The 27,737-nt window shown below is 40.5% G+C and overlaps 1 protein-coding gene across 3 annotated transcripts in view; it reads left to right on the forward strand.

Moving 5' to 3' along the window:
• The window catches only part of gbf1 (golgi brefeldin A resistant guanine nucleotide exchange factor 1), a 101,059-nt gene that overhangs the window by 65,831 nt on the left and 7,491 nt on the right, over positions 1–27,737 (forward strand). For 2 of the 3 annotated variants that reach the window (XM_029521955.1, XM_029521954.1), the window contains 16 exons: positions 1,253–1,376; positions 1,739–1,864; positions 6,485–6,567; positions 11,944–12,180; positions 13,012–13,105; positions 13,936–14,112; positions 14,260–14,324; positions 14,589–14,712; positions 14,934–15,005; positions 15,232–15,326; positions 15,426–15,579; positions 16,413–16,638; positions 17,236–17,393; positions 17,817–18,066; positions 20,419–20,636; positions 25,987–26,137. In XM_029521955.1, coding sequence (XP_029377815.1) covers positions 1,253–1,376; positions 1,739–1,864; positions 6,485–6,567; positions 11,944–12,180; positions 13,012–13,105; positions 13,936–14,112; positions 14,260–14,324; positions 14,589–14,712; positions 14,934–15,005; positions 15,232–15,326; positions 15,426–15,579; positions 16,413–16,638; positions 17,236–17,393; positions 17,817–18,066; positions 20,419–20,636; positions 25,987–26,137 — 2,354 coding nt within the window. The remainder of the gene's footprint in view (positions 1–1,252; positions 1,377–1,738; positions 1,865–6,484; positions 6,568–11,943; positions 12,181–13,011; positions 13,106–13,935; positions 14,113–14,259; positions 14,325–14,588; positions 14,713–14,933; positions 15,006–15,231; positions 15,327–15,425; positions 15,580–16,412; positions 16,639–17,235; positions 17,394–17,816; positions 18,067–20,418; positions 20,637–25,986; positions 26,138–27,737) is intronic. The other variant, XM_029521956.1, reaches the window with a different exon arrangement.

A 27,737-nucleotide genomic window follows, 5' to 3' on the forward strand; every position in this document is an offset into this window, starting at 1 on the left:
TTTTGTTTGTGTGTGTGGTTTAGTCTCTGCAAAGGAGAACAAATTAGGCATGATCAAACTTAAAGGAGAATACAACAAAAAAATTTATCTAAATAAGGAAACTCGGGGCACACGCTGGCTGAGGTAAAAAGGGTGAATAAAGAAAGAGGGAAGAATAAATAACCTTTAATATAATGAAGTGATGAGGTCGGAGAACCTGAAGATTGCAGTGACTTTCCAAGGAGTAGCACTTCATTTCAAGGGTGATCATGTATTTTCAACAGCTGAGAATACATTTTTCATGGTTTTTCATGATTTTCATGTTGTTAATGTGCTTCATGTGTGTAAATCAAATCAGATTTCTTTATATTGCGCCAAATCATAACAAAGTTACATGAAGGCACTTAATGCAGGTCTAGACCAAACTCTTTATTGAATTATTTAAAGAGAAAATCCCTCCATGAGCAAGTATTTGGTGACTGTGGCGGGGGGGGGGGGCGGGAGGGAGATTGGACATCTGCCTCGACTGGTTCTGTAGAGCGAGAGAGAGCTTGATAACTGAAAGATCTGCCTCCAGATTTACTTTTGGAAACTCTGGGAACCACAAGTAAACCTCCATCTAGAGAGCGGAGTGGCCTGCTAGGACAGTAAGGAACTATGAGCTCTCTGAGATATGATGGAGCTTGGCCATTAAGAGCTTTATACATTAACAGAACGACTTTAAGTTCTACTCTGAATTTTAAAGGCAGCCAATGAAGAGCAGCTAACACAGGAGAGATATGATCTCTTTTCCTAGTTCCTGTTAATATTCATGCAGCAGCATTCTGAATCAACTGAAGACCTTTCAGAGATTTGTTTGGACATCCAGATAGGAGTGAGTTACAGTAGTCCAGCCTTGAAATTACGAATGCATGGACTAGTTTTTATGCATTATCTTGAGAGAGGATGTTTCTGATTTTCCTAATGTTTCTCAGGTGGAAGAAAGCTGCCCTACTGACTTGTTGATGTGTAGTTATTAGGAAACCGGCTCATATAACCGTGATGGAGGAAGTATATCTACCCTGTTACAGATTAACTAAAGATGTGTAAGGACAGCCTCTTGTGAAAATTGCTGTATGGTGAAAATCCAAGGTGTAATGTGTATTTTCTGATAATTTCCAAGTTACTGTGTGCAGAGGTTTTTGGTCCAATGATGCAGTGGTTGTTTTTAATGTTAACAATAATGCTTAAGGTGTAAAAAAGTTACTTTGTTAATGTGCATATTTGTTTGCAGCACATTCGTTTTCCAGGGGCTGCGTATAGATGAGGCCTTGCGGCTCTACTTAGAGGCCTTTAGACTACCTGGAGAAGCTCCTGTAATCCAGAGACTTCTGGAAACCTTCACAGACAACTGGCATGTAAGGCACATCTCCTCAGCCTGTTAAATGTTGTTATGATTTACCAGCCCCATTTAGACATTCAGATCAATACAGAAGAGGCTTATTCATGCAATGATTCAGTCAGACAATCAATGTATAAAACTTGCAGATTTGGGAAATTTTGTTAATATTCACATCAAGAATGAGAATGATTCAAATGTGATCTCACTGGCGGTGTAATATCAGAAGAAGGCGGAACAGACCCTAAAACAGTCCTCGGGTTTGGCGTTTGGATAAAGAAAAACGGCCTAAAGTCTTTTTTGAGCTATGGTTTATTGTCTTTTAAATATTGTCCAATGTTTATTTTGATGTACATTTGTCATTTGAATGTGTGTTTGTAGAAAGTGAATGGCTCCCCCTTCATGAGCAACGATGCAGGCTTTGCCTTGGCCTACGCTGTCATCATGCTTAATACTGACCAGCATAACCACAATGTCCGCAAGCAGAACATTCCCATGACTGTTGAGGTGAGTGATCTCTGTATGTAAATACACAAAGGATGACCATAACTATATCTATTAGAATGCATAGAGTAATGGTAAATATTATCATATAGGGACTGAGTGACTTGGGTTTTATGAAACTTGACTAACCCTAACCCTAAAATGGCAAAAAAAGATATGTCCCAAACCATGGAGCTGCTCAGCTGGTGGGCTATGTATGGTGCCACCACAGTGTTTATATAAGGCCCCCTGACAGGATATGTCCCTGTGACAACCAACCTACAACAGGCCATGGCACCGTCATTCCCATCCTATGGCATAGTTGTGTCAAATCTGCCTGCTTTGTCTGACTGAAACCATGAGTTTACAGGAGATAATGTGCATAGGGTTGGAAACATCTTTCTAACTACAGCAGTCCACAGAAAGCACACTCACACTGAGCCAATGATGTTTTGAATAGTTTTACAGCATCTCATGTTAAAATAGTTAAACTTTCACAAAAAGAAAAATGTTGTTAATGTTGTTGCATAGTCCTTGTGATAAAAGCAGGCCACAATTTCACCCTTGTAATGGACCGTGTTTTTCAAGAGAAGTTGCAATTTATTTTTTCAGGTATTCAGAACCAGTTTTTGGAACAATTCAGACCAGGTATTAATATTTATCTCAAGTGATCAGATCACAAGATGGTGATTGCTGGTCACAGTTAGGGTCCCAGTTTCATATGAGTGATCATATCTCAAATACACACTCAATACATTTAGAAGCAGGTGCAGTCTAAATGTATGTTTTTTTTCTTCTTTGCAACCATAATTAGTTGATTATGGCCTGTTTCATTAGATTTGTTCGTCTATTCTATATTCTAATAAGGATGGCCTAATTCGTGTTTTAGTGTAAAGTCAATAGAGGCATGTTGTGAAAACTGCATAAAGAAGGGGAGAGAGAAGTGGTAAATATAAATTCCCCACACATCGCTCAAACATGTTTAACTAATGATTTTAGTTCTGTGGACCATGACTTAGGTCAGAAGAGGGTGCAATGTCATTTTGGGCTGTGGAGGAGTTGCTGCCCAAAGTGGAGAAGCTGAAGCACCTTGGGATCTTGCTCATGAGTAAGGAGAAAATGGATTGGGACAGCACCTGCATTAATCTGGAACCTATGCTGATCCTTTGTAGTGAAGGGGAAGTTGAACTGCAAGGTAAAGCTCTCAATTTACTGATCCATCTACGTTCCAACCCTCACCTATGGTGATGAGCTGTGCGTTGTGACTGGAAGAACAATGCTACAAAAACAAGCAGCAAAAATGAGCTGCTTCTGTAAGGTGGCTCAGCCTTAGAGATAGGGTGAAGAACTCGGACACCTGGGAGGGGGTCAAAATAAAGCTGTTGCTGCTTCGCATAGAGAGGAGCCAGTTGAGTTGGTTTGGGCATCTGGTCAGGATGACTCCTGGAGCTGCTGGGCATTGCAAATCTGGGCGCAGACCCCAGGACAGACCCAAGAGCCACTAGAGGGATTATATCTCTCAGTTGTTCTTGGGAACACTTGGGGATCCTCCGTGAGGAGCTGGTGGAGGTGGCTGGGGAGGGGTGTCTCTGACTTCTGAGACTGCTGCCCCTCCTGATCTGGAACCAGATAAGTGGTTGAAAACAAAAGAAAAAATATTTTAGTTCCATGTATTGACATGAAAATGATAAACAAGCCATTTAAATTAAATTAACTTAAATGAAATCAAATGTATTTATATAGCGCCAAATCATAACAGAAAGAGGCAGAGAGCACATCGAGCCCAAACTCTTTATGGTAAGAGATCCAACATTGATCCTCCAAGAGCAAGCAAGTGGCAACAGTAACAAGGAGGGCAGCCAACCGCCACGACTGGTTGGTTGGAGAAAGGGAGAGATGGCTGAGGGTGGGGGTGGCAGAGAGAGAAGCAGAGGCAGTGAGAACAAGCGTGAAGGAGAGGAGGGGAGGTGTTGTGGGAGAATTCAGTCAGATGGCATGTTGGACTTTGTGTTATAATTAAGGTTAAAACTGTGAGATATAATCAAATGAATGTTGTGCATACATGTGGTGGATCAGAGTGTAGGCATATACAGAAGGATAATACACAGGTAGTCATAAGAGAGGCCACAACTTAATGTCTGTACAAAAGTCTGCCACGATGGAGAAGCAGAAAATGTCTAGTAACAAAAGAGTTTATTGTAACCAGATTTTAAGGCCATGTAAATGTCAGTAGATGTCAAATTGCATTAAATCATGAGATGTTTAAAAAAAAAAAAAAAAAAAAAACTAAAGTCAGAAGACCTTGCCACGATTAGAGAATCAAAAACCCCAAATCTCACCCGGAAGATGAAAGGTTAAAAATAATGGTGGCAGACCAGCTTGAGCTGGAATTTTAAAAGAATGGGTTGTGGGGAGAGAACACGAACAGGAGGAGAGAAGATGCCATTGAAAATACAAACAAAACATACAGAAAGCATACATTAATTGATTTTGAAGTACTAAATATAAGCAGTAGGGGAGAAGAAGTAGTGACAATGGGAAGTGAGTAGTAGTGTGTAATGATAACTGAAGGTTATCTTGTGAAGGAACTCTTGAGTGGGAACCTGATGTGTTGTACCTTGTTGGTGACTTATTTTGCGCTCTCGAACCCTGGTAAGCTAACAGCTAACTCTTCAGCTGGTCCTCCTCCCAGTTGGACTTGACAGGAGCATCTCCCTAGGCAGACGCCATCCTTATCAGATGCCTGAACCACCTCAACTGGCTCCTTTTCATGCAAAGGAGCAGCAGCTCTACTCAGAGTCTCTCCCGGATGACTGAGCTTTTCACCCCATTTCTAAGAGAGATCCCTATCACCCCGCGGAGAAAATCCATTTCAGTTGCTTGTATCCACAATCTTGTTCTTTTGGTCATGACCCATCGCTCATGACCATAGATGAGGGCAGGAACAAAGCCTGATAGGTAGTTTGAGAGCTTTACCTTCTGGCTAGACTCCCTTTTCATGACAATGGTGTGGTACAGCAAATGTAGCACTGCACCAGCTGCCATGATTCCCTGGTCAATCTCACGGTCCAGTCCACACTAATTTAGTACTAAAAAAAAAAAAAACTCAGTGTAAGTAACAAATTTTAAATACTGGTACTCATAAGATGGTATCGGAGAGACTTTGTCTCTTTTGTTAGGTGGTTTAAAAAAGTACCTTGGGGTTTACATTAAACATTGTGCTTTGCAAAATTTGTGCCTGCAACAATGAATTGCACTCATACAACATTTTTTTTCCTGAGAAATGCCTCAATTTCCGTATGGTATTCCTCTGCACAGGTTCATATGGCTGAAAGTCTGATGAGAGGTGAACTCATCCTAAACAGGCAATGACATAGCTATGCAGGGGGTGGGTTCTTTCGATGTCCCTCCCCTCATCTTCCATCTGTTTTTTTCTTGCCTTCCATTGACATGGGATAGACTAAGCAATGCTTGTCTGGGACCTTGCAAACAGATTATGGGTTAGCTACTATAAACAATAGGAAACATAGGTTTTGTGTTTATTTCTGTGTCAATGTCTTGGATGTACAGTTTGTATAATTGAGTCATATAGGTGCAGTCCAGTATGTTATTTAAATTACACTACTTAGTAATACACTGTTTTGATTACTGTAATTTCCAGAGTATAGAGTGCACCTGAATGTAAGCCGCACCCACTAAATTTAAAGAGAAAAGCTGTTTTTTATAAGCCGCAGGTGTCGGAAATATAGGAGGAAATGGCATATGGCAGGAATTATGTTACACAGAAAGATTTAGCCTTTTTGCCAGATCGATCGACTTTAACTTGAAAGCTGCATCATATGCATTGCTTCGTGTGTTTTCCATGATAAGGGTGTGTGCATGAAGTGCAAAATAAATGACTGATCTGAAGAATTTAGTGTGGGTGCGTTCAATTTCATTCAAACAATTTCATTGGTCCACTGTGACCTGTTCGGTAATTTCATTGGTCTGATGTGATGCTAAATGTTTTGGCAGCATGAAGCTTGTTACCAGTAAAAATCCATAAATTAGCCGCATAGTTGTATAAGCTGCAGGGTTCAAAGCGTGTGAAAAAAGTAGTGGCTTGTAATCCAGAAATTACAGTAGAATGGATGTTTAGAATGAGATGCCAATGATTTAGTAGTAGCTGCACCACAATCTCTTTTCAAACAGTTGTGTCCTTCTCTGCCTATTTTCTTTGTGTTTGTGCAAGAAGCTCCCATTTCTCCTCTTCATATCCAGTAATTGCACATATTACCAAATCAAGGCATAAGGTCGAGCCTTAAGCTGTCAGCCATAACTGGATGGATATGTTTATTCACAGGAGGCTTCAGCCTTTAATTCCTGTTTTCCGAGAACTAAACTAACAACTAAGGTGTATTAAGTAACACATAGCATCGTGTTTCCACCCAAGGCCTTTTTAACGTTGATTCAATGCTCAGAAGTGTTGAATCAAAAGGTTGGCTGTTAGAACTATGTTGAGATACATTCACTGTTGTTGATGCTAAATCAGGGAAAAGTTTTCTTCCAGAAGCACTTAAAGTTATCTTTGCTGGTAAGTAAAATTTCCCCTAAGACATCAAAGTTAATTATCCCACTAAATTCAATGTTTTTTCCTGTAAACAGCAATTCAAGAAAAATCTGAAAGGAGTAAATGGAAACAAAGACTTTGACCAGGACATGTTGGAGGATATCTACAATGCTATCAGGTAAGCTGTGCCCTAACACACCACTCACCTGATTAGACTTTGGTTTAATATGCAAAGGTTTTAAAGTAAAAGAAGGATAAAAAGTTCATCAGTCACCTTCTAGATTGACACTTTGTTATTTAATCTGATTATCATATTTATTTTAATTAAGTTATCTCTAAGTGATCCTCCTCTGGGGGTTGAGCAGTGTATTGCAGAACCTAAAAAGAGATAAACCGAGCATTCACATGGCTATGTTTAGCACTGTGTAGTACCCTCTCTTCCTTTAACAGTCTGCAATGTGGGAACTGAGAAGACCAGATTCTGGAGGTTTGAGAGGAATGTTGTCCCATTCCTGCCAGATATAGGATTCTAGATACTCAACAGTCCTTGGTGTTCTTTCTTTAAATGTTTGTTTGATGATGCACTTTAGGGGAGGTGCATTAGCACTTAAAGTGCATCATACCATTAGAGATGTAGGCTTTAGACACTGACTGACACATGTATACACACACACACAGAATTAGATCTGCCAGGATATGCCCACCATCCATGTCTCCTGTTTGTTCCGATACAATTTCTCAGGAGAACAGCACAACTGCAGAATCGTAGACTCTTGCTCCAGTTTGAGGGCTTCACTGTTCCAAAAATCAGCTCATTTTGGGCTATCTGCCTCTGCTCTCAGGGCTTTGTCCAAGCAACCCTGGCCTATAGATGATAGCTGCAGGTGTGTGCATGCACAGGTTCATACTCTGATATGAGAGTAGTTTATGTAGTTCACTTTGATCATACATTACTGTGAGACAGAGACACACAGACATGCACAAAAGACAGATAAATATACACAAAGCTATTGAGTGGCATACACAAAAAACACACAGACACACAACCAGAGTTAAAGTCAATGTTGTTCACTTTGTTCATACATGAGTGGGTGGTGACACACACATGCACACATATGAACAGAAAGCATTAAAGTCTTGTTTCTTTTTCACACAGACACAAACTTAGACATATATAGACATACAAAAAAACGAAAGACACATAAACACACAAATATTCACATTCACACACATACAGTGAGTGACGTGACATACAGAAATGGACACAAACACAGAAACACAGACGCTGATGCACACACATTACACAGACAGAAAAAAACACACAGTGAATATTTGATCTGTCGGCCTCTAACGGACATGTACACCATACATGTTCCCCTTTTGCTCCGATACAGTTTCTCCAGAGAACAGCAGAACTGTCTCTGTTTTTATTTTCTGTTTTATTCGCATTTTAGGCTCTCAAAACACCATACACTGCTTCAGGAAATGTTTGTACTTTTGTCTCTTAGGGCATTGTCCCTGCTGTATTATAGCAGAGTCACAATAGTGTGATATCACTTCTGTAAAGGGGGCCAGTTATGATCAATGTGTGAATGGCTGCTGTTCTAAGAAAAAAATCACAGTCGAGACACCAGATTCCCTGTGTCGATCTCAGGCAGGTGATCCCAGAAAAATACCCATTGCCCACAGTGGAGGAGCTGTCTGCCAAGTTCCATGGCTCAAATCAAATCAAATCAGATTTATTTATATAGCGCCATATCATAAGACTTACATCAAAGCACTTTGCATATAAAGCAAGTCTAGAACAAACTATAAAATTATTTGAAGAGACCCAACAGACACCCCCCCCCCCCCCCCCCCCCCCCATGAGCAAGCACTTGGCAAAAGTGGCAGAAACATCAGGCAGAACCAGGCTCAGTGGGGGCAGCCATCTGTCTCAACCGGTTGGGTTGAGAGAGGGAGAGAGGCTGGGTGTCGTCATGTATCTGAACATCATTGTGGTGCACAGAATGATGTCTGCTCTGCATGACAAGTGCCTCTCCGAGGTGCTTGGCTTGCTCAACAGCCGCAATCTCATGATGAATGGTGAGAAAGACATTTCCGTCATTTACTATGTTTACATGGTCTTTAGTATCCCAGTTTTGAGGCTCATCCCGGCTTTGGCCAGGATATGATGTTTACATGGAACATAGCGAAACCCAGTCATTCATATCCCTGTATACATGATGAAGACCAGTAACCTGTTTTCTGATCATTGCATCCTATCTGCGCAGTCTTGTACGTCTTTTGTTTACAGCTGCCACACAACAGATTGAGTGGGAACTGTAAAATAAAAAAAAAATAGACCTCTGTGGCTTCTAGTGGGCTTAGCCTTGTTAAATACCCTTACTGTGATCAGCCGTCAGAAACCGGGATACAGCGTATACAGGCTCCATTATCCCGGCTTCTATCAGAGTACTCCAGGTTATGCTCTCCAGAAAAGAGCATAACCCAATTTCTAAATTCAGGATACGTGTTTACATGCACAAACACAAAAACAGGATACCTCAAGAACCCAATCAAAACTGGAATACTAAAGACCATTACACATTAATTGATTTTGTAGGATCCCACCTGACATCTGATGGCCTGAGCCCACTCCACTTAAAAGTTGAGGCCATCCTGCCTGAGGCCTTCTGCCCTGCGCAGCTGTCTTCATTTCTAGGCACTGTTTCTATCTGCACTTCCTCCCTGACTACTCAGAAAGAACGGGACGCCTGTGGGCTCTGCTCAAGCAGGACGCACCTTGGTCTTGGACCCCTGCATGCTCAACTGCAGTACATTGGCTCAGAGCTCAGCTCACCACCCCACCTGTGCTCACTCACTTTGACCTGCAGAGCCCTATGTTTGTGACCTGTGATGCATCCAACACAGCAGTTGGGGCTGTCTTGTCTTAAATGCTATAAGGGGCTGAGCACCCTGTGGCATTCGCTTCAAGATCCCTTACTCCAGCTGGGCATAAGTACTCAGTAAAAGAGAGGGAAGCGCTGGCCCGTGTCTGGGAAGGTGAATGATGACACATGTACCTGTACGGCCGGCGCGTCACACTCCAGATGGATCATTAGGTCCTCACAGGCGAGCTGGCCACAACTGGGTCGTGCCAATAACCGCTGCGCTATGGGTTGTCTGAGAGGCTGCAGGAATATGACTTCAGTACACAGTTTACTCCTGGCAGGAAGAATGTTATGACAGACCTGCTCTCCAGGGCCACACCCAGATCTATGGTTGATGGTCAAAGACTGCAGCTTGAAACACAAAGGCGCACAAACAGATATACAATAAAAGACATATACACAAAGATATTCTCATACACATTGAGAGGCATACAGTCACATATTCACAAAAAGTGAGTTTTTTTTCCATTTGTTCATACATGACAGAGGTGACACACAGAGAGAGATACACACATATATCAACAAAAATCATTGGGTCCATGTTGTACACTTTGTCCATGCATTACTGTGAGGAACACATACATAGAGGCACCTGCCACCACCCCACTGACAACAGCCCCTGAGGCGCTCTGAAAATTTCTCTTGAGATTTTCTAGTTATTCTTCTTCTTCCATCAAAATTTCGATTTGCGACTTGTCCTAGGGTTTTGAGTAATCCCTGGCAAATTATATATCAAAAGGTGGGACTCCGTTTCGATTGGTGTGCTTAGCATTTTTCTCTAAGGCAGGGATCTTCAATGTTTTCCAGGCCAAAGACCCCCAAACTGTCCTATAAAGGACCTTAAACTGGTCCTATAGTGCCATGTATAAATGTACCTTGTTATTGTGCATTCAATACTAAGATATTAAAATAATACACAGGTTCATATTTTAAACATGTGCCAGGTACAGTGAGTAGGGTGACCATGCCACTGCCATTTATAAACATACCTCAAACTGATACCTGCCCAGATCAACAATGTCTGTTAATTGCCTGTAATCATGCATAAAAGCTGTTCAAATATACGTTTTTAATTTAAACATAAATGTGGAAACGAAAATGAGTGATGCTCATTAGTGCCACTGGCATGGATAAACATACCTGTTATCTTACATACAATACTGTACTGTTAACATAATTGAGATTCATGTTTTAATTTTAAACATACATGTAGTATGGGCAGTATGGGTGGAGGTGTTGTGAGTGAACTGGTGACCAGCTTGAAAGAGCTCCTGAATGTCGCTGAATGTGTGTACTGCTGACTGACTGCTGCCCCCATTTATATGTTCGCTACAATATGTCAGATTCATCTTAATGTGTAAAATTTAAAGTCATTTAAATTTGTGGTAAAAAGAAATTTGGGGGGGGGGTATAAAAAAAAAAGTCTAATTAATTGTTGTGGCAATTAGTGTTTTGATAGGAGTTCGTTTTTTCATAAATTGTGGGATTCGGCAAGACAAGAATCTTCTTGTTCTGGGCTCTCTTCCGCTCATGTCGCTGTCCTGGCAACCCTGGAGCTCTACATCTGACAGCTGCAGTTGCAGTACCTCCTATGATATGTTTATCAAGGGACACACATACACACAGTGTTAAATCCATGTACTTAACTCCATACAGGCACTAGGGATGCAACGGTAGTACATTCAACAATCAATAAATGTGAACATGACACAAAGTGCAGCATCAATGCAAAATAGTTACACAACAAACCTTATTACAACTTGCAAAGCAATGCTTGCACACACCATGGTAAGGGATGACCCCTCTTCAAATTTTCTTTTATTTGAGTCTCATTCACTCCCCGTGTGATTTGCTGAATTCACAGACTTCTGATTGGTTCTGAAGGCAGCATGAACAGAGCGTGGCACTGGGCCTGAACAGTGCAGTGCTGCTCTCTCTACTGTGTCTGCTCCAAGTGCATCTAATTGCACAGTGCTTTTTTTTTGTGATGGTACGAAACATACTGAAATACCGTTGTTTGCCTTCATGTATTGAACAGAACAGGACGTATTTAGCAGTTGAATAAAATATTGAATATTTTTGCATCCCTAACAGGCACAGATAGCCATGTATGCACAGACACACACATTTTTAAAGACATGGTTAAAGTCCATGTAGTTTAGATACACAGATATGACCTCACCCACTCACATTGGGTGAGGTACACCAAGGACAGGTCACCAGTCCATTGAAGGGCCAACCCATAGAGACAAACAACCACTCACACTAACACTCATACAGTTTAGAGTCACCAATCAACCTAGATGTACATGTCTTTGGACTGTGGGAGGAAACAGCACTAACCACTATGCTGCCCTGCTGCTTTCAGCAGGCTTATAATCATTTAAAAAGCAGCAAATTTCAACTTCTGTAGAAGTGCGTATTTATGTTCCACAATTTTTGTGTTTTTGTAGCGCAAACACACTACAGACCCCCCCACCCTGACCCTCAATAATCCATTCATAAAACTTGACTGTTCTCGGCTTCTTCTTTTTTTTTTTTTTTTTTTTTTTGTTATTATTACATTTTTGAGCAATTATAAATGAACTCATGTCAGAGTTGTGATGTTTTTTCCTCTACAGGAATGAAGAGATTGTCATGCCAGATGAACAAACAGGTCTAGTGAAGGAAAACTACGTCTGGAGTGTTTTGCTACACCGCAGTGCCACACCTGAAGGTGTTTACCTCCACCTGCCCCCTGGCAGCTACGACCATGACTTGTTCACCATGACCTGGGGTCCCACCATCGCTGCGCTCTCCTATGTGTTTGACAAAAGCCTGGATGACAGCATCATCCAGAAGGCCATCACTGGCTACAGGTAACAGGTCAAAAGAGCCTGCAACTAAAGTGGTTGGACAACAAGCTACTTTCAGGTTGTAAAAGTACACAGCATGAAACAGCGCTCACTTCACAAGCTGTTAGTCCAACTATCTGCCAGGAACAAAATATCCCCAACCACTAGAAGTGTTGAATAAGTGAAAAGTTTTAAGTCACAGGCCACTATGGCTCTTCAAACCGTAGCCGGTGGTTTTGTGCTGTTGGCCAGTATCAAGATGAATTTGGACCAAAACAATTTTTAGATTGGCTACGTATTGTTTGGTGCTGTATTCCACTTCCATTAAACTTTGCCTGAATCTGATTACATGGACTATTGATAGATTTCCTCAAGTTTCCACAGAAAACTATCACCACTAATGAAATAATTTTTAGTTGTCAAAACTTTTCCTTTATCTTTAATATAATATTTAATATTATATTTATGTTCATATCCTGCTTGTCTTGAAGGGGGCTCTGTATCTGAGTCTTGTTTTATATGCAGGCCGCATTCACGAAGTGCTTTGCATTGACCATTTATGGTTATAATTAGGTGTGTACAGGGCGTATCATGAAACCGCCACAGCTGCGCACACTTGTTGTCAAGTCTTTTATTTATAAAGGAAAGTTTGCTTCAGGTGTGTGTACACAGGGTTTTATAAATCTGAATATTTTCTGGCGTATGTACACTTTTAGTATCGACCCAATGCACAGTTTTATAAATGAGGCCCCAGAGTTTAATAGATCTTTATAAATCCTTAAGAGTGCAGGAGGCAATATATTGATGTGTTGAGATTTTAAGCTGTCACAGTTGCATGTATTTCTTTCTTTGCAGAAAATGTGCAATGATAGCAGCTCACTATGGCTTCAGTGATGTATTTGACAATTTGATCATCTCCTTGTGCAAGTTCACCACCCTGAGCAATGAGGTGAGCCATTTGTGCTAATGTGCTCCAACTTATTGTACCAACGTAGATCAAATTTGAATATTCATCCATTCACTATCGATACCACTTATCTGTCAAGTTTATGATCAGGCTGAAGCAAATCCAGGCAGACAGTGGGCAAGGGCAGAACACTTTACACAAACATGACAGTTTACACAGTAAACAGACGACTGGTTATGCCATTCCATTCTATGCCATGCTAGGCTAGGGTAAGTTAGGCCCAGTTAATGCTACCCAGTCCTCCAAAAGAGAGAGGTCTTCTTGATTAAAACAGTTTTTGGTAGCTGACCCTATCCTCGTGCTACATCTGGGCCGAGAGAGAAACAAAGGCACAGCTGAATTTTGTTGGCCTAGTGACAACACAATGACCAATAGCTGGTTGTTTGGTCCACAGGTAAGTATTACAACAGATAAGATTTTAAAAAGGATTCTGTAAAAACTGTGTTCAATGGCCTGGAATTGTCTGGCTCAATAAAAACATGGTCTTATTGCCCATCTTGAATAGACTGGAGTCCAACAGCGATAAAAGACTTAAATCTACCATATACTGGAGAAGCCTTCATAAGTTATACTACTATATCATTTTTGAACCATTGCGTGTGCAAAGTAGACACAGGCAAGGTGAATTCAGCATACAGGGGGACAACAACAAGATAATGTATTGACAGTACTGACAGTATTAACAGAGGTCTGAAAAATTAATTCCAACAAACATAATAAAAATGCCTTTTTTTTATAGATAAACATTAAAATTCTTTGAGTTAAGATATGTAACTGTGGAAATGGGTTTTTTGTGTTCTCTCTTTTTGTAGTCTGTGGAAAACCTCCCAACAGTGTTTGGCAGCAATGGCAAGGCACAGACAGCAGCCAAAACAGTGTTTGACCTTGCCCATCGGCACGGCAACATACTGAGAGAGGGCTGGAAAAACATCATGGACTCTATGCTGCAGCTATTCAGAGCCGAGCTTCTGCCCAAAGTCATGGTCGAGGTCAGGGCTCAGTTTCTAAACTCTATACACACTTCAGTCAGGCATTGGTGATTGCTTTATAGTTAAGATACAGGTTGTAGTTTCTGTTTCTAGATATTCTACTGCCACCTGGTGTTAAGTGTTGAGCTATGGTTGTTGTTGTCTCAGGTGGAGGATTTTGTAGAGCCGAACGGGAAAATATCTCTTCAAAGAGAGGAAATGCCATCTAATCGGTATGAATAACACTCACCCACTGTCTGCTGATATATCTGCTTTAGTTATCAGTGTATGTTCTTACAAATATTGCCACAGTCATGTGTGATTGTGTCATCACTCTTCCCTTAATTCCTTTCTACTTTTGCCATACAGTACTCTTTAATTCTTAGAAAAAACTTCCAGACTTCTCAGAATGAAAAAAATTGTTTCAATGAGCAATTCTGACCAGGTGGGGCAGGCCAAAAATAAAAATGTAATTTTCCTCCTTTGTCATGTATCAGTGGTGAATCTGCCGTGTTAAGTTTTGTTAACTGGCTGACGTTGAGTGGGGCTGAGCAATCAGGGCTCAGAGGTCCGTCCACAGAAAATCAGGAGGCCAAGCAGACTGCCATCCTTTGCATTAAGGTACTTCACGTTCACGTTCTGTTATTCTTTTCACAGCTGGGCTCTTGATTTTGACTATTAAAGCTTTTGCATTAGTACTTTATTATACTAATCAGCATGTAGTCTCAGACCCTACTGTAAATGTTAAACCACAAAAATGGGTTTTTCCATTATTCACTCAGATTCACTTTCTTCTCTGCAAAATGTATCAACATTTCTGAATTTTCTGTTTCTGTATGCAGCAATGTGATCCAGAAAAGCTGATCACAGAGAGTAAATTCCTACAGCTGGAGTCTCTACAGGAGCTGATGAAGGTGATTTTTTTTTTTATTATTTTTTATTTATTTTTTTTATATGAACCTCCTTTTCCATAGTTGGCTAGAAGAAATATATATATATATTGCATGTGTGCATGTGTGTAATACATATCAATTTACTTAAAGTACTTGTAACCTAATTTAGATTAGGGTATCCAATAAAAGCTCTCTCGGTTATGGTTTAAAGACTGACAAAATGGATGAATTAAATTTTCCTCTTCAGGCTCTCATATCAGTCACCCCAGATGAAGAGACTTATGATGAAGAGGATGCTGCTTTTGCCTTAGAGATGTTACTGCGTATTGTTTTGGAGAACAGGTAGGAAAGAGAATTGACAATGACGTAATAATACTGTACCTTAACAGCACAGTCATCTTTGTTGTCTTGTTTTTACCACAATGATCAAACTTTGTGTAGGGATCGTGTGTCTTTGGTCTGGCAGACAGTACGTGACCATCTCTGCCACTTTTGCGTCCACGCGAATGAGAGCTGCTTCCTGGTGGAAAGGGCTGTGGTGGGAATCCTTCGACTTGCAATCCGCTTGCTACGACGAGAAGACATTAGCTCTCAGGTACACTCAACACACACTAAATGGAACATGATGGTCAACATTAGACACAAACATGCTCTTAATTTCCCTCAGTGTTTTCTGCTTCTGTGAGTGATCCAACTGTGCAAGGAAAGAAAAAATACAAGATTATAAACTATACATAAATATCCAAATAACTAAGGTTGGGGAGAAGAGCTATATACATTATTAGCTCAAGTATAGAAGGTAAGCTAAAAAAAAAAAAAAATTGAGATAAATAGCATTCATGTCTTGGGTTGCCCCCTTGAGTCAGTTCAGGTGGTGGGAGAGAGGAGGATGATAGCAAAGCTATCATCAATGATGGACAATGCCCCCCACCCCATGCAGGACACCATCACCACCACTGTGCAGCTCCTTCAGTCACAGACTCCTTCACCCCAAGTGTGTGAAGGAGAGTAATCGTAGGTCCTTCCTTCCTGCTGCTGTCAGACTGTTTAATGACCAGGACTAACCCCCCCAGTAGACCACACACACACGCACACTAAGAATAATACTGTGACAACAAACATCACAAACATATAAACAAACATCTTATTGCACATATTGCACAATAAACAACTATCCAGTTACAACTGCTAATATGGGTAGTAGTACCTGCTATTGTGTGTCTCTGTTGTTTGCTTGCTTGTTTGTTGTTCTCTCTATCTCTTAAGTTAAAAATCTTGCTGCTGTAACAATGTGAATTTCCCCGTTGTGGGACAATAAAGGAAATCTAATCTAATCTTATTCAAGCATTTCTGTAAGTTATTTTGTGCAGAAGTATGAAGGTAGCATTGAGTTTACTTATATTGCAGATTGCTCCTGTACACCCACAGGTTCTCCTCTCCCTGCGTCTCCTGCTGATGATGAAACCCCATGTCTTGGCCCGAGTCAGCAGGGAGGTGGCCTATGGGCTTCATGAGCTGCTAAAGACTAATGCAGCCAACATCCATTGTACAGATGACTGGTACACTCTGTTCTCCCTGCTAGAGTGCATTGGCGCTGGAATGAAACCTCCTGCTTCCTTCCAGCTCACTTCCACCACTACTGACAATGACACAGGTTAAATATTTTTCATCGTGAATATGTGTCTTCAATCTAGTATCTAGTAATCTAGTAGTAGCGTTCATGAGCAAATTGTGAACACAACATTCATAAAACATTGTTTGAAACCTGGTTCAATCACTTGATTTAAGTCTATGTCAATGGTAACGGCAAAATCTTAACCATTTTCCCTTTAACTGCTTTTTTTTTTCCATTTAGGCATTCTACTGGGTTGTTTGATTTTAGTTTGTGACCCCTTAAAGCAGTTCAAAAGTCAGCTCAAAACTCTGCTCTGCTATATAATTCATACTCAGGTTTTTGTTGTTTTTTTTTTGCTGAACCACAATAGTAGTGCCAGCTTTGTAATCACAGATGACTGAGAAATGTGTGAGTTAGAGGTTATCCACTGGCTGAAGGAATGGATGCTAATTGTTTTTGTTTTGTTAGCCTTGGGGAGTGGGGGGCAGACTATAATTGTTTAGACAGCTGAATGCAATGAGGCTTAATGCAAATACAACAGAATTATGTATTTGAAAAATTGTTTTGTTGATTGATAATTTGACAGTGAATACACATCACATACTAACATATATTTTGTCTGGTGTAATTCTACAGGTGCCCAGTCCGATAGTGAGTTGTCTTCTCATCATACAAGTGAACTGAGTTTAGACCGTGGCTACACTTCAGACTCTGAGGTCTACACTGAATACAGCAAGACCCGGATCTCTCGCTCCACAACTGATGTAGATGTAGCAAGCAGTGGATGGCTTGTGGTCAGCATGCATAGGCACACACATATACATATACATCTTCAATGTTTCATGTAGCAGGTGTCTGGTTTTTATAATATTGTTTTATAAAATTGTTTGTTTAGGTTTATTTTTCCTGCCCAGATGATGGTAAATACACTTTAGCAGCATCAAATTGTATGCCATGAATACCTTTTATTACAAGTCCGATATAGAATGTCTCTCTTGTAAATGCCTTACTACAGTAATGATAGTATTCCAATAGATGGATTTACAAGCTGATCGATAGTTTGGGATGCATAGAAGTTGTGCAACAGAAAGCTAACAGAAACACTGTAGTAAAGATTAATTTGCTTTGGAAACATCATTAATAGATTCAATGTTATTAATACTGGTTTGATTCGATTTTGATACATATTTCTATTTTCTGTGATGATTTTCTTCCAGGTTGGAAAAGATGACCTGGACATGAATAAGACCACTCTACCAAGCTCAAAAGCACAGCTCAATCACCCACTGGTCAACCAGTACAGTCTGACACTGGGCCAAGACCTAGGCCAGCATGATACAAAGTCCCTTATTAAATGTGTGGAAACACTTTCTTTCATTGTCCGCGATGCTGCCCATGTCACCCCAGACAACTTTGAGCTGTGTGTTAGATCTATACGTGTGTTCGTGGAGGCCAGTCTCAATGGAGGTGAGATTTTGAAATACACTTTAATTTTCGCAAAAAAGCTTTATTTACTAAGTTCCAACTGCAATGAATTTCAAAGATATTGACTGAAAAGATTACATGAAGTCACAGAAAAATTACAAATATCTGTGTAGCACAGTGAGTAAAAAACCATTGGTTGGACATTTTGAAAATGCATTAAATGCTCATTTTTGTAGAGTTGCACCCCAATATGGAGGAGTTTACATCATGTTGCATCTATGTTGTGCAATATCACTAAAATATAAAATTATTCAGTATGTTATTTTGAAACAGTAATTGCTTACATATTTCACTGAAAACATATAAAGACAAGTTAGAATTGACAAATATGGCTCCAAATAAAATCTCAATTACACACTTAATTTAGTATCAGTGGCTGCAATGAATTGCCTCAGCAAGCAAGGAGCTCTGGCTTCTCACGTAACTAAGGGTAGAGGATCTGACTTCACGTTGAATAGAGGCGCTTGAAGTGGTTTGAGGATTTGGTTGTGTTTACATTACAAATGTTTGATCCTCTGTGACCTATCTGAGCCGCGCAAGTTTATTATTCCACTTCCCTTTAAACAAATGCTTCAATACGCTGTCAGTAGTTGCATACTATACCCGTATAAATCAAATCAGATTTATTTATATAGCGCTAAATCATAACAAAGTTACATAAAGGTACTTTATATGTAGAGCAGATTTAGACCAAACTCTTTATAAAATTATTTAAAGAGACCCAACAGATCCCCCCAAGAACAAGAGAGGCACGGGGGAAGGCAAAGTTGGGAAGAGTAAGGAGAGAATAAGAGCAGAAGGAGGGGATATTCAAAGCAGGTGCAGGCAGGAACATTAGAACTGGGACAAACTGGGAATTCGGAGAAACATGGTTATTGGTATGTCTGTACATGCAAGGGGGAGAGAGAGTGCTAGTTTTAAAGCGCATGGACCATTTAACCATTTCTGGAAATGTAAATCAATTATGTACTATGAATTTTGCAGATTATTCTCAATGCCTAGTTACATTTTAAATTTGTTTGATTTTTCCTCCTCTTTTCAATAGGGCTTGTGCCTGTCTTCAGTCCGCTTTTTTTTTTTTTTTTTTTTGCAGTCCTCCATTGCCCACTGATGTATCTGACGCTTGTTTCCTCTCTTTCCTTCTCTTTGTACCTTTCATCTTTGCATTTTGCTTATCAAACGTCCTCTACCCTTTTTTCCATCCACCCATCCTTATGCTGTTTGTGAAGTTGGACTCATATATCCATGAAGACATTTCGCCTCTCACCCAAGAGGCTTCATCAGTTCCTGCCTTTCTGACTAGGCTAAGTCTGACTGACTGGTGATGAAACCCAGTGGAGTCATTATCCAAGCTATTGATGTCAATGGCTCGTTAGTGCTCGGATGTTTGGGAACGACAGTCGGAGGTGTTTGTTTCGACCGAGAGACCAATTACCCAGTAGACTCCAAAACTTAGCCTCCAAAAACAACAGTAATCACAAACGGGTACAACGACAGAAGCATGTTGATAATGGGATATTTAGTTTTTGATTAGCTAAAGCTAACTAACCACAGCTGTAATATAGGCTATACTATATACTATAGGGAAAATCAACTCTGTTGTGCTGTGTATCTCTAGTCTCTATCACATCTTCAGTTACTCGTGAAGATCTGGAAGCCTCTCGCTTAGAGAGGTTAGACACTCAAGAAAACACTATGACATTGTGGCCTCGCCAGATACTTAAATAACTGCAGTATCACGAACCAGGGTAGCCTCTCTCTGCTAAAAAGCATTTTGTCATCAAAGATCAGATGTTGGACTCCTCTGAGAGTCAATGGATGAAATTGGCCTCTTCACAGTTTGTTGGCTGTGCATTGGTCAGTTGTCTTCTTCCTAAATGAGTTCCTAATCCTAAATACTGTAGTTACGATTTAGAGATAAGAAGTGCTCACTAAATGCAAAATTTGCTTACCAAAGTTTAATATTTAGCAACCATTCATATTGCTTTAGGGGTGGGCTACCTACTCTCTTAGTTGACTAGAAACTGGCAATGAATTTTTTATGAAAATGTCTTAAAGGGGTAGTAAAGTTTAAAGTAGTGCAGAAGAAAAAAGAAAGAAAGAAAAATCTATGTACTCGAGATCTAAAATCCAAATCCAAGAAATGCAAACTCCTTTCCCATCTCAGTCATTCTACAGTTCAAAATTTAAAACATCCAAACGTTCACGCCTCTCAAATTCTCAAATTCTTCTCCATCATTGTGTAGTCACCATTTTAGCAACCTACTGTGTTCAAAGGTTCTGTCAAAGACACTCAGTTTCTAAAATAATTTTTCAATTGATTTGATTCTTTAGGTTACCGCAGTCATGATAAGAAAAAGACCCACAAGTATGACTCCAAGTCACGGTTAAGGAAAAAGGCTGGGGGCAGGGAAAAGGAAGGTGCAAGTAACACAAGGCGAGGCAGCAGCCGAGCATCCACCCAGCGTCCGCCACGTTCTCACAGTGACGAGGATGAGGATGAAGGTGTCCCAGCCAGTTACCACACGGTGTCTTTACAGGTTAGTCAGGATGTAAGTACAACAGCCCTCTTCACCCTTCTACTTTATGTAACAAATTTAGACAGAAATTCCATAAGGCATTTTGTTTAATCCACAAATAATCCTCCTGCTTTCCAGTGGCTGTAATAGTGATCAGTCATTATGGGCCTTCAAGTCAAAGTGATTTTGGCATCACCATTTTCTGGAGAAACCATGACTTTGGCACCATGACTCTAAGACATGTTATGTAACAAACCTTTCCTTTCTGCTGTCATTGCATTGCCAGTGACTTTTTACTTCATGGCCAGGTTTTCAAATGTTTTCTCAAAGCACAGCCACGCCTTTTAATGATAGTCGCAAAATGTATTCCCAGTCATGCACAGTAATGCACAGTAAGTAAAAAAAAAACTGAGACCCTTTCACTGTTTGCACACTTAATTGTGCTGTAAATGTTATCTCTAATGGCTAATGCATTGTCAGTGTTCTTCTAGTGAAAGGTGTCCTCTTTAACCTTTCAGTCATTTAATGTCCGTGTCCATGTGCACTTTACAAACATGTAATAACATGTTATAAAGAGGGAAGGAGTGAGAGAGACAGAGGCACAGGGGGGAGGTAAGGTTGGGCAGAGTAGGGAGAAAATGAGAGCAGGAGGAGGAGATATTCAAAACAGGTGTAGGCAGGAACATGATGCGGCACGAAGTTCATAGAAATGATGCTGTATGGAGTTCATGAAGATATGGAGCAGGAGGCATTGCAGGAACATGGGATGGTGATTCATCACCTGCAGGATGAGGAGAGAGAGGGGAAGAACTTTGAGAGAAGAAGACTTCAGGAAAGCATGTTTAGTAAATGCAGTACACATGCTTAGAACTGGAAGAAACTGATTTGTCAGAAGCATGGTTGTTGGTATGTCGGCACATGAAAGGGTGAAGGAGGGGAGAGTGAAAGAAAGAAGGAGAGAGAGAGAAAGTGGTGCTCAGTCCTTCTCCCAGCAGCTTAGTCCTATAGCAGCATAGCTAAAGAGTAGATGGACTTTTTGACTATGAGCTCTGTCATGCAGAAAAGTTTTAAGTCTCTTCTTGAAAATTGCTAAAGAGTCCGCCCTCCGGACCGATGCTGGAAGTTGGTTCCATGGAAGAGGAGCCTGATAACTGAAAGATCAGCCTCTAGATTTACTCTTGCAGACTCAAGGAACCACAAGTAAACCTCCATCTAGAGAGCGGAGTGGCCTGCTAGGACAGTAAGGAACTATGAGCTCTCTGAGATATGATGGAGCTTGGCCATTAAGAGCTTTATATGTTAAAAGAAGGATTTTAAATTCTATTCTTAATTTTACTGGCAGCCAATGAAGAGCAGCTAACAGGAGAGATGTGATCTTGTTTCTTAGTTTCTATTAATATCCATGCAGCAGCATTCTGAATCAACTGAAGGCCTTTTAGAGATTTGTTTGGATATCCAGATAGTAATGAGTTACAGTAGTCCAGCCTAGAAGTTACAAATGCATGGACTAGTTTTTCTGCATCCTCTTCAGAGAGGCTGTATCTGATTTTCCTAATGTTTCTCAGGTGGAAGAAAGCTAGAAGCCTAAGTAATGCCATCCCGACTGATTAGATGATTCGATAGTGATTCTCTGAGGTGCTTAGTGCGATAACTTCAGTTTTGTCAGAATTAAGGAGTAAAAAATTTTGGGTCATCCAGACTTTTATGTCTTCAAGACAAGTCTGCAGTCTGGCTATCTGACTAACTTCAGTTGGCTTCATTGATAAATACAGCTGAGTGTCTTCTGCATAACAGCGAGAGTTGATGCTGTGCTTCCTGATAATGTTACCTAAAGGAAACAGATATAGAGTGAAGATGATTGGCCCAAGTACCAAACCCTGTGACACTTCATAGCTGGCTATAGTACATGAGGAGGAGCTGTTGTTAACATGAACAAACTGATGTCTATCTGATAAATAGGATTTGAAACACCTTAGTGCAGTTCTTTTCATGCCAATTACATGTTCCAATCTCTGTAGTAAAATATTATGATCTATGGTGTCAAATGCAGCACTGAGGAGAAGTATGGAGGCTGATCCATTGTCTGAAGCCATTAGAATATCACTGGAGACTTTAACCAGTGCTGCTTCTGTGCTGTAATGAGCTCTAAATCCTGACTGAAACTCTTCAAGCAAACAGTTCCTATGCAGATGGTTGTGTGATTGGAAATTAAATTAAGTCTATAATTGGTCAAAACATCTGGATCAACATTCAGTTTTTAAGATTGGTTTTGATGACTGTGGTCTTAAGAGTCTGAGGTACATAACCCAAAGATAAGATCAAATTACTCAAACATAAAATGAACGTCTCAATTAAGTAAAAAATCTCTTTAAAGAGGCTAGTTAGTACTGGGTCTAAAAGACAGATTGACGGTCTGGATGATGAGATTATAGAAGCTACCTGTGAGAGATTCAGAGGTGAGAATGATTTCAGATGTGCAATAGGCATTGCAGTTGATTCAGGAGTTGCTGTGTTCAGTAGAAGATTATTGTCTAATGTAGGTAACAGTGCTGAAGAGAAACCTGCCTGTTTTTTCTCTGACAATGTTTTGTCTGAGGCCGTTTGGTCTGAGACCTGACTTGGTATTTCATAAACTTGACACAGGTTTTTCTGAGACTGAATACTTTTGGTCACAGTCCGCTTTCCTTAAATGTGATGCATTTTTGTCTGATGATGAGGTTTTTCTCAGACTTGAAGACTTTTAGTTTACTCCGATGCCTTTTCGCCTGAGACCTGATGATTTTTTGTCTGATGTCTGACACCTGAGTCTGAGTCAGATGAACACCATAGCTGGGGTTGTTCTTGTTTTCTTCTATTACTGCTGAGTAATATGAACTTCTAGCACTGCGGAGAGTTTTTTATATCTTTTTAAGCAATCTTTCCAGGCTCGGTGAGACTCTTCCGAGTTACTGGAACACCACTTTCCTCCTCTGTTTAATTACTTTCTTTTTTTTTGAGGAATTCTGACTACGGACCAGTTTAACTAACAGTAACTAACAGAACTGGTTTTTCACCTTTCCAGTTTAAGTGGGAAAGACTACGACCATTTTCACACCTGTCCTAATGAACTCAATTCGATTTGGGGGCTGAAAGTTGGAACCTTGTTGCATTTATCATTTGTTTCGGTTCTGCTTTCACATTGATTTCTGAAAGCTCACCAAACTTTCTGAGCAGCATCATGCGCTTGGAAGGGGTGCTCATCGATTGGACAAAGTAGGAGGGGAAATCCCTCCCTCCCAACCCGGAAATTTATTTGAGGGAGTCCTACAGTGTTACTACACTACTACATACATACATACTACATACTAATGAACGCAACTGTTACTATAATGCTTTTGGAGCTTGTCAGGGATTGATGCTGTTATTTATTTATTTTTTTTTTTCAACTTTGACAATCTATCATGTGACAACATATTGGCTCAGAGTTTTAAGGACTGTGACTGTTAGTAGTTGTGGTTGATTTTGTTTAAATATGCAAAATTGTTAATTTATGGGTTATTGTTGCAGACAATTGAGCTAAGCTAGCAAACAAGTGCTAACGTCAGAGGTCACTTGTTCCCATAGCAACAGTAAACATTCATGTAAGGACGAATGAGCTACGTACATTTGGCCCTCTGTTTGCTCCGGTGAGCATTCACACTGCATACGAACCGCACCAGGGTTCACTTGCACAAATGAGGTGGATTATCCAAGGAAACGAACTCTGGTCTATTTTAAGCAGACAAAACAGCTCTTAACATGAGTTGGGGGTCTAGCTTCTGTAAGACTAACATACTCATCCTGCTGCAGCCAGGTTTCTGCTATGTAAAATAAATCAATACGATGATCAGCTATGAGATCATTGACTAGTAGAGATTTTGATAATAGTGATCGAATATTCCAGTCCACATTTAATTGAAGTGTTATGTGAGACCGAATTTGTGGCAATTTGGATTTCAGTGAAGTTTTTGTTTTTAGCTCCTCTTCTGTTTAATTTGGGTTTCGTAACTTTTCTAAATTTAGGTGGTCGGGAGACAGACACAGTTTCTATAGACCTAAACAGAGACTCTATTCTATTCTTGGCAGGTAACGTCTCTGACTGAGGCATAGAGGAGCGTGTTAAACTGCGGCTCTGCTTCCTGGTCTCGACTCTGGGTTGTTAGGGTTTTGGCTTTCTTATAAACTCTGCCATATTCTTAGATATGAGAGCAGTACCACCCATGGTGGGATGGGCACAATCTCTCCTAATCAGACCAGGTCTCCCCTAGAAAGTCTTCCAATTGTCTATGTAGCCCACATTGTTTTCGGGATACCACTTCGACACTGATGACATGCTGCTGTACATGTCAGCACTGGCCCGTTTGGGGAGGGGGCCGGACAAAACTACTGAGTCTGACATCATTTTAGCAAAATTGCACACAGACTCCACATTAATCTTTGTGACCTCCGACTGGTGAAGTTGGGTGTTGTTACTGCCAATGTGAATAACAATTTTGCAATGTTTACGCTGAGCCAGCAGTTTAAGGTATGACTGGATGTCACCCGGGATACACTTTAACAATCAGTCACCAGAGTTGGCTTTTCAGCAGGTGTGTTGCTGAGTGGGGTGAACTAGTTGGTGGTGAACCCGGGGCTGCTGCCTATGACTATGCCTCTTGTCTTGGACAGTCACCCTGACTACATCCTGGCTGCTTGGGAGCCACTGGGGGAGAGGAAACTCTCCCGGTTACCATAGGAGCTGGTCTCAGTCGGCCCACACTGGCTACATGTTGGACTAGCTAAGGTGCGGAGCCGCAACTCTAACTCACTAATTCTCGCCTCAATTTCTACCATCATCCTGCATCTATGACAAGAAGTGGTATCATAAAAGGAAGCAGAGGAGTAACTCGACATGAAGCACACAGGACAGGAGAGGAGAGGGAGAAGGAGGCCATTGCTTATCATGTAGTTCAATTAGCGGACCTGAAGTATCATCTATAAGTGTAGGAAAAGGGAAAGAGATTGAGTTCTACATTAGTATAAGTGTGATGACACTTTGCTGTCGATTAATCCGGTGGATAGCAGAGACAGCACACGAGGTAACACAAAACCACCAGTGACCGGAAATGGCGTAACATGCTTACCGAAAGAGGGCTGTTTTCTATCAGAAAAGTTTGTACTTGGCAACTGGTACTTTGTGAGATGTGATGAAATACAGGTTTGCAATTTCTGATTTAATAAAATTCAGTAATATGCTTTTTCCAGATTGTTTATGGCCAGGGCTTTCAGAGTGACTTAATGCTATTTGTAAATGATTGAGCCACGTACTAGTAATCAATTACCATACATATCCACAATTGGCTTTTCTTCACTTGTCATCATGCAGTTGTTAGACCTAATGCACACCCTGCACACCCGGGCTGCCAACATCTACAGCTCCTGGGCTGAGGAGCAACGTCATCTGCAGGCTCCAGGCAGGAAAATTGAGGCAAATTCTGAGACTCTATGGACAAGCTGCTGGTGTCCATTGCTGCAAGGTAAGCCCTTTCTTCAAAATACAGATCCAAGATACACCACGATAACAGCTCAGCAGTACCTAAGGGAAGATTCTAAATAAGGATGGGACTTTAACAAGTTAATTTCGATCAATTAATTATTAAAAAATAACTCCAATGCATTTTAATCTTACTTTAATTTGCACCACGAAATGTTTCTCGGTGCACAAGTTCCAAGCACACAGATTACACCGACACACATTTCGATGCCATGATGGACATGGCAGACGAGATTACACTGGTTGAAGGGAAATTTAAATATAAGAAACTTTCAATCGGAATAAACAAAAATGTTGTTCCTTACACTTTATGTGGGATGGAGCTGGTGTATCAAAGGGGCTGGTTTTTTTGTTCACACAGACAAAGAAGTGACTCCACGATGAACTGCTGTGAAAGAAGGGGGCATGGCTCATCCTTTTGTCTGACAATGCACAGAAAACTGCTGTACTTGTCTAGAGTATCTAAATACATATGCACAGGCACACCTGTTGGTCAGATATAAATGGAGGTGCTAATGTGTCTATTAAGCTCATTACTTTTAATAGAGCTGAGGAGCCTACAGGCAGAAAGAAAGCCGATGGATCAGATCAATGAAACCTTATTATTCTATTCTTATTATTCTATTACATTCAACAGCACAAATAAACGCCACAATGCTCCCCGGATATGGACATGGGGGCGTCTACGGTGGTTGTTTAGGAATACACACAAACTTCCCCTGTCTCATCCAACAACTGGACAGTTTCAATAGGGAGCCTGAGGCAATGCACGGGCCAACAAATGTTTTCTGCGACTCTCCTGTCCTACTTGTTACTGTCCTCAAGACTGTCCATTGTCATTCACAAACACACATACCCCAAGAAAAACCCTCCACACCTTCCTTTTGTTAAGTTAATGAGCCAGTTGTGACTCTCATTAGCATAAAAAAAAACTTTATCACTAGGAGATTTTTAGTGTTTCTACTCCTTTTTATCTGAGACTAATGATATTCTTGTTCTGTTCTGGTTTGTAAAAAAAAAAAAATATGTAGAAAAAATATAAAGTAAGAATACAGTTCAATGGCATACTATATAATAAAATACAGTACATCACACACATCAACAGATGAAAATAAGTAACATCGCTCATGAAGCCTTTGTTTTTTTTTTTTTTTAACTGAACCGACCAAACCAGCATAATGTTGCTGCAGTGTGCTGTTAACTCTGTAAAAGCATGTCAGGGTTGAGTGGAAGAGTGTGGGAAAGTTTATTTGTTTTGAGCTTAATGGCTGTGAAACAATCAAAAATAACATTTTATTGATATGATTCACTGCTTCCTCTCCCCGTTTTCTCTCTAGCACACACCATAGCGTCAGTCGAGCCGGTGTTTCGGTTTAACTTGTGACATTACAATATACGTTATTGTACGGTCACCAATGAAACTGAAACTGCTTTGTTAGAAATCCTTTGCCACTTACTTCCTGAGCACTCTCCGGTATGTGGCTCGGTTTCGATCAGTGTGCTATGTATTTCTCTACTTGGCACATATTTTTGGCAGTGTAATCGGCGATAAAGCAGCCAAAAATATTAATCAGGATCTATCA

This window comes from Echeneis naucrates, chromosome 15, assembly GCF_900963305.1.
Source record: "Echeneis naucrates chromosome 15, fEcheNa1.1, whole genome shotgun sequence".
In the NCBI taxonomy this organism is placed as follows: Eukaryota; Metazoa; Chordata; class Actinopteri; order Carangiformes; family Echeneidae; genus Echeneis; species Echeneis naucrates.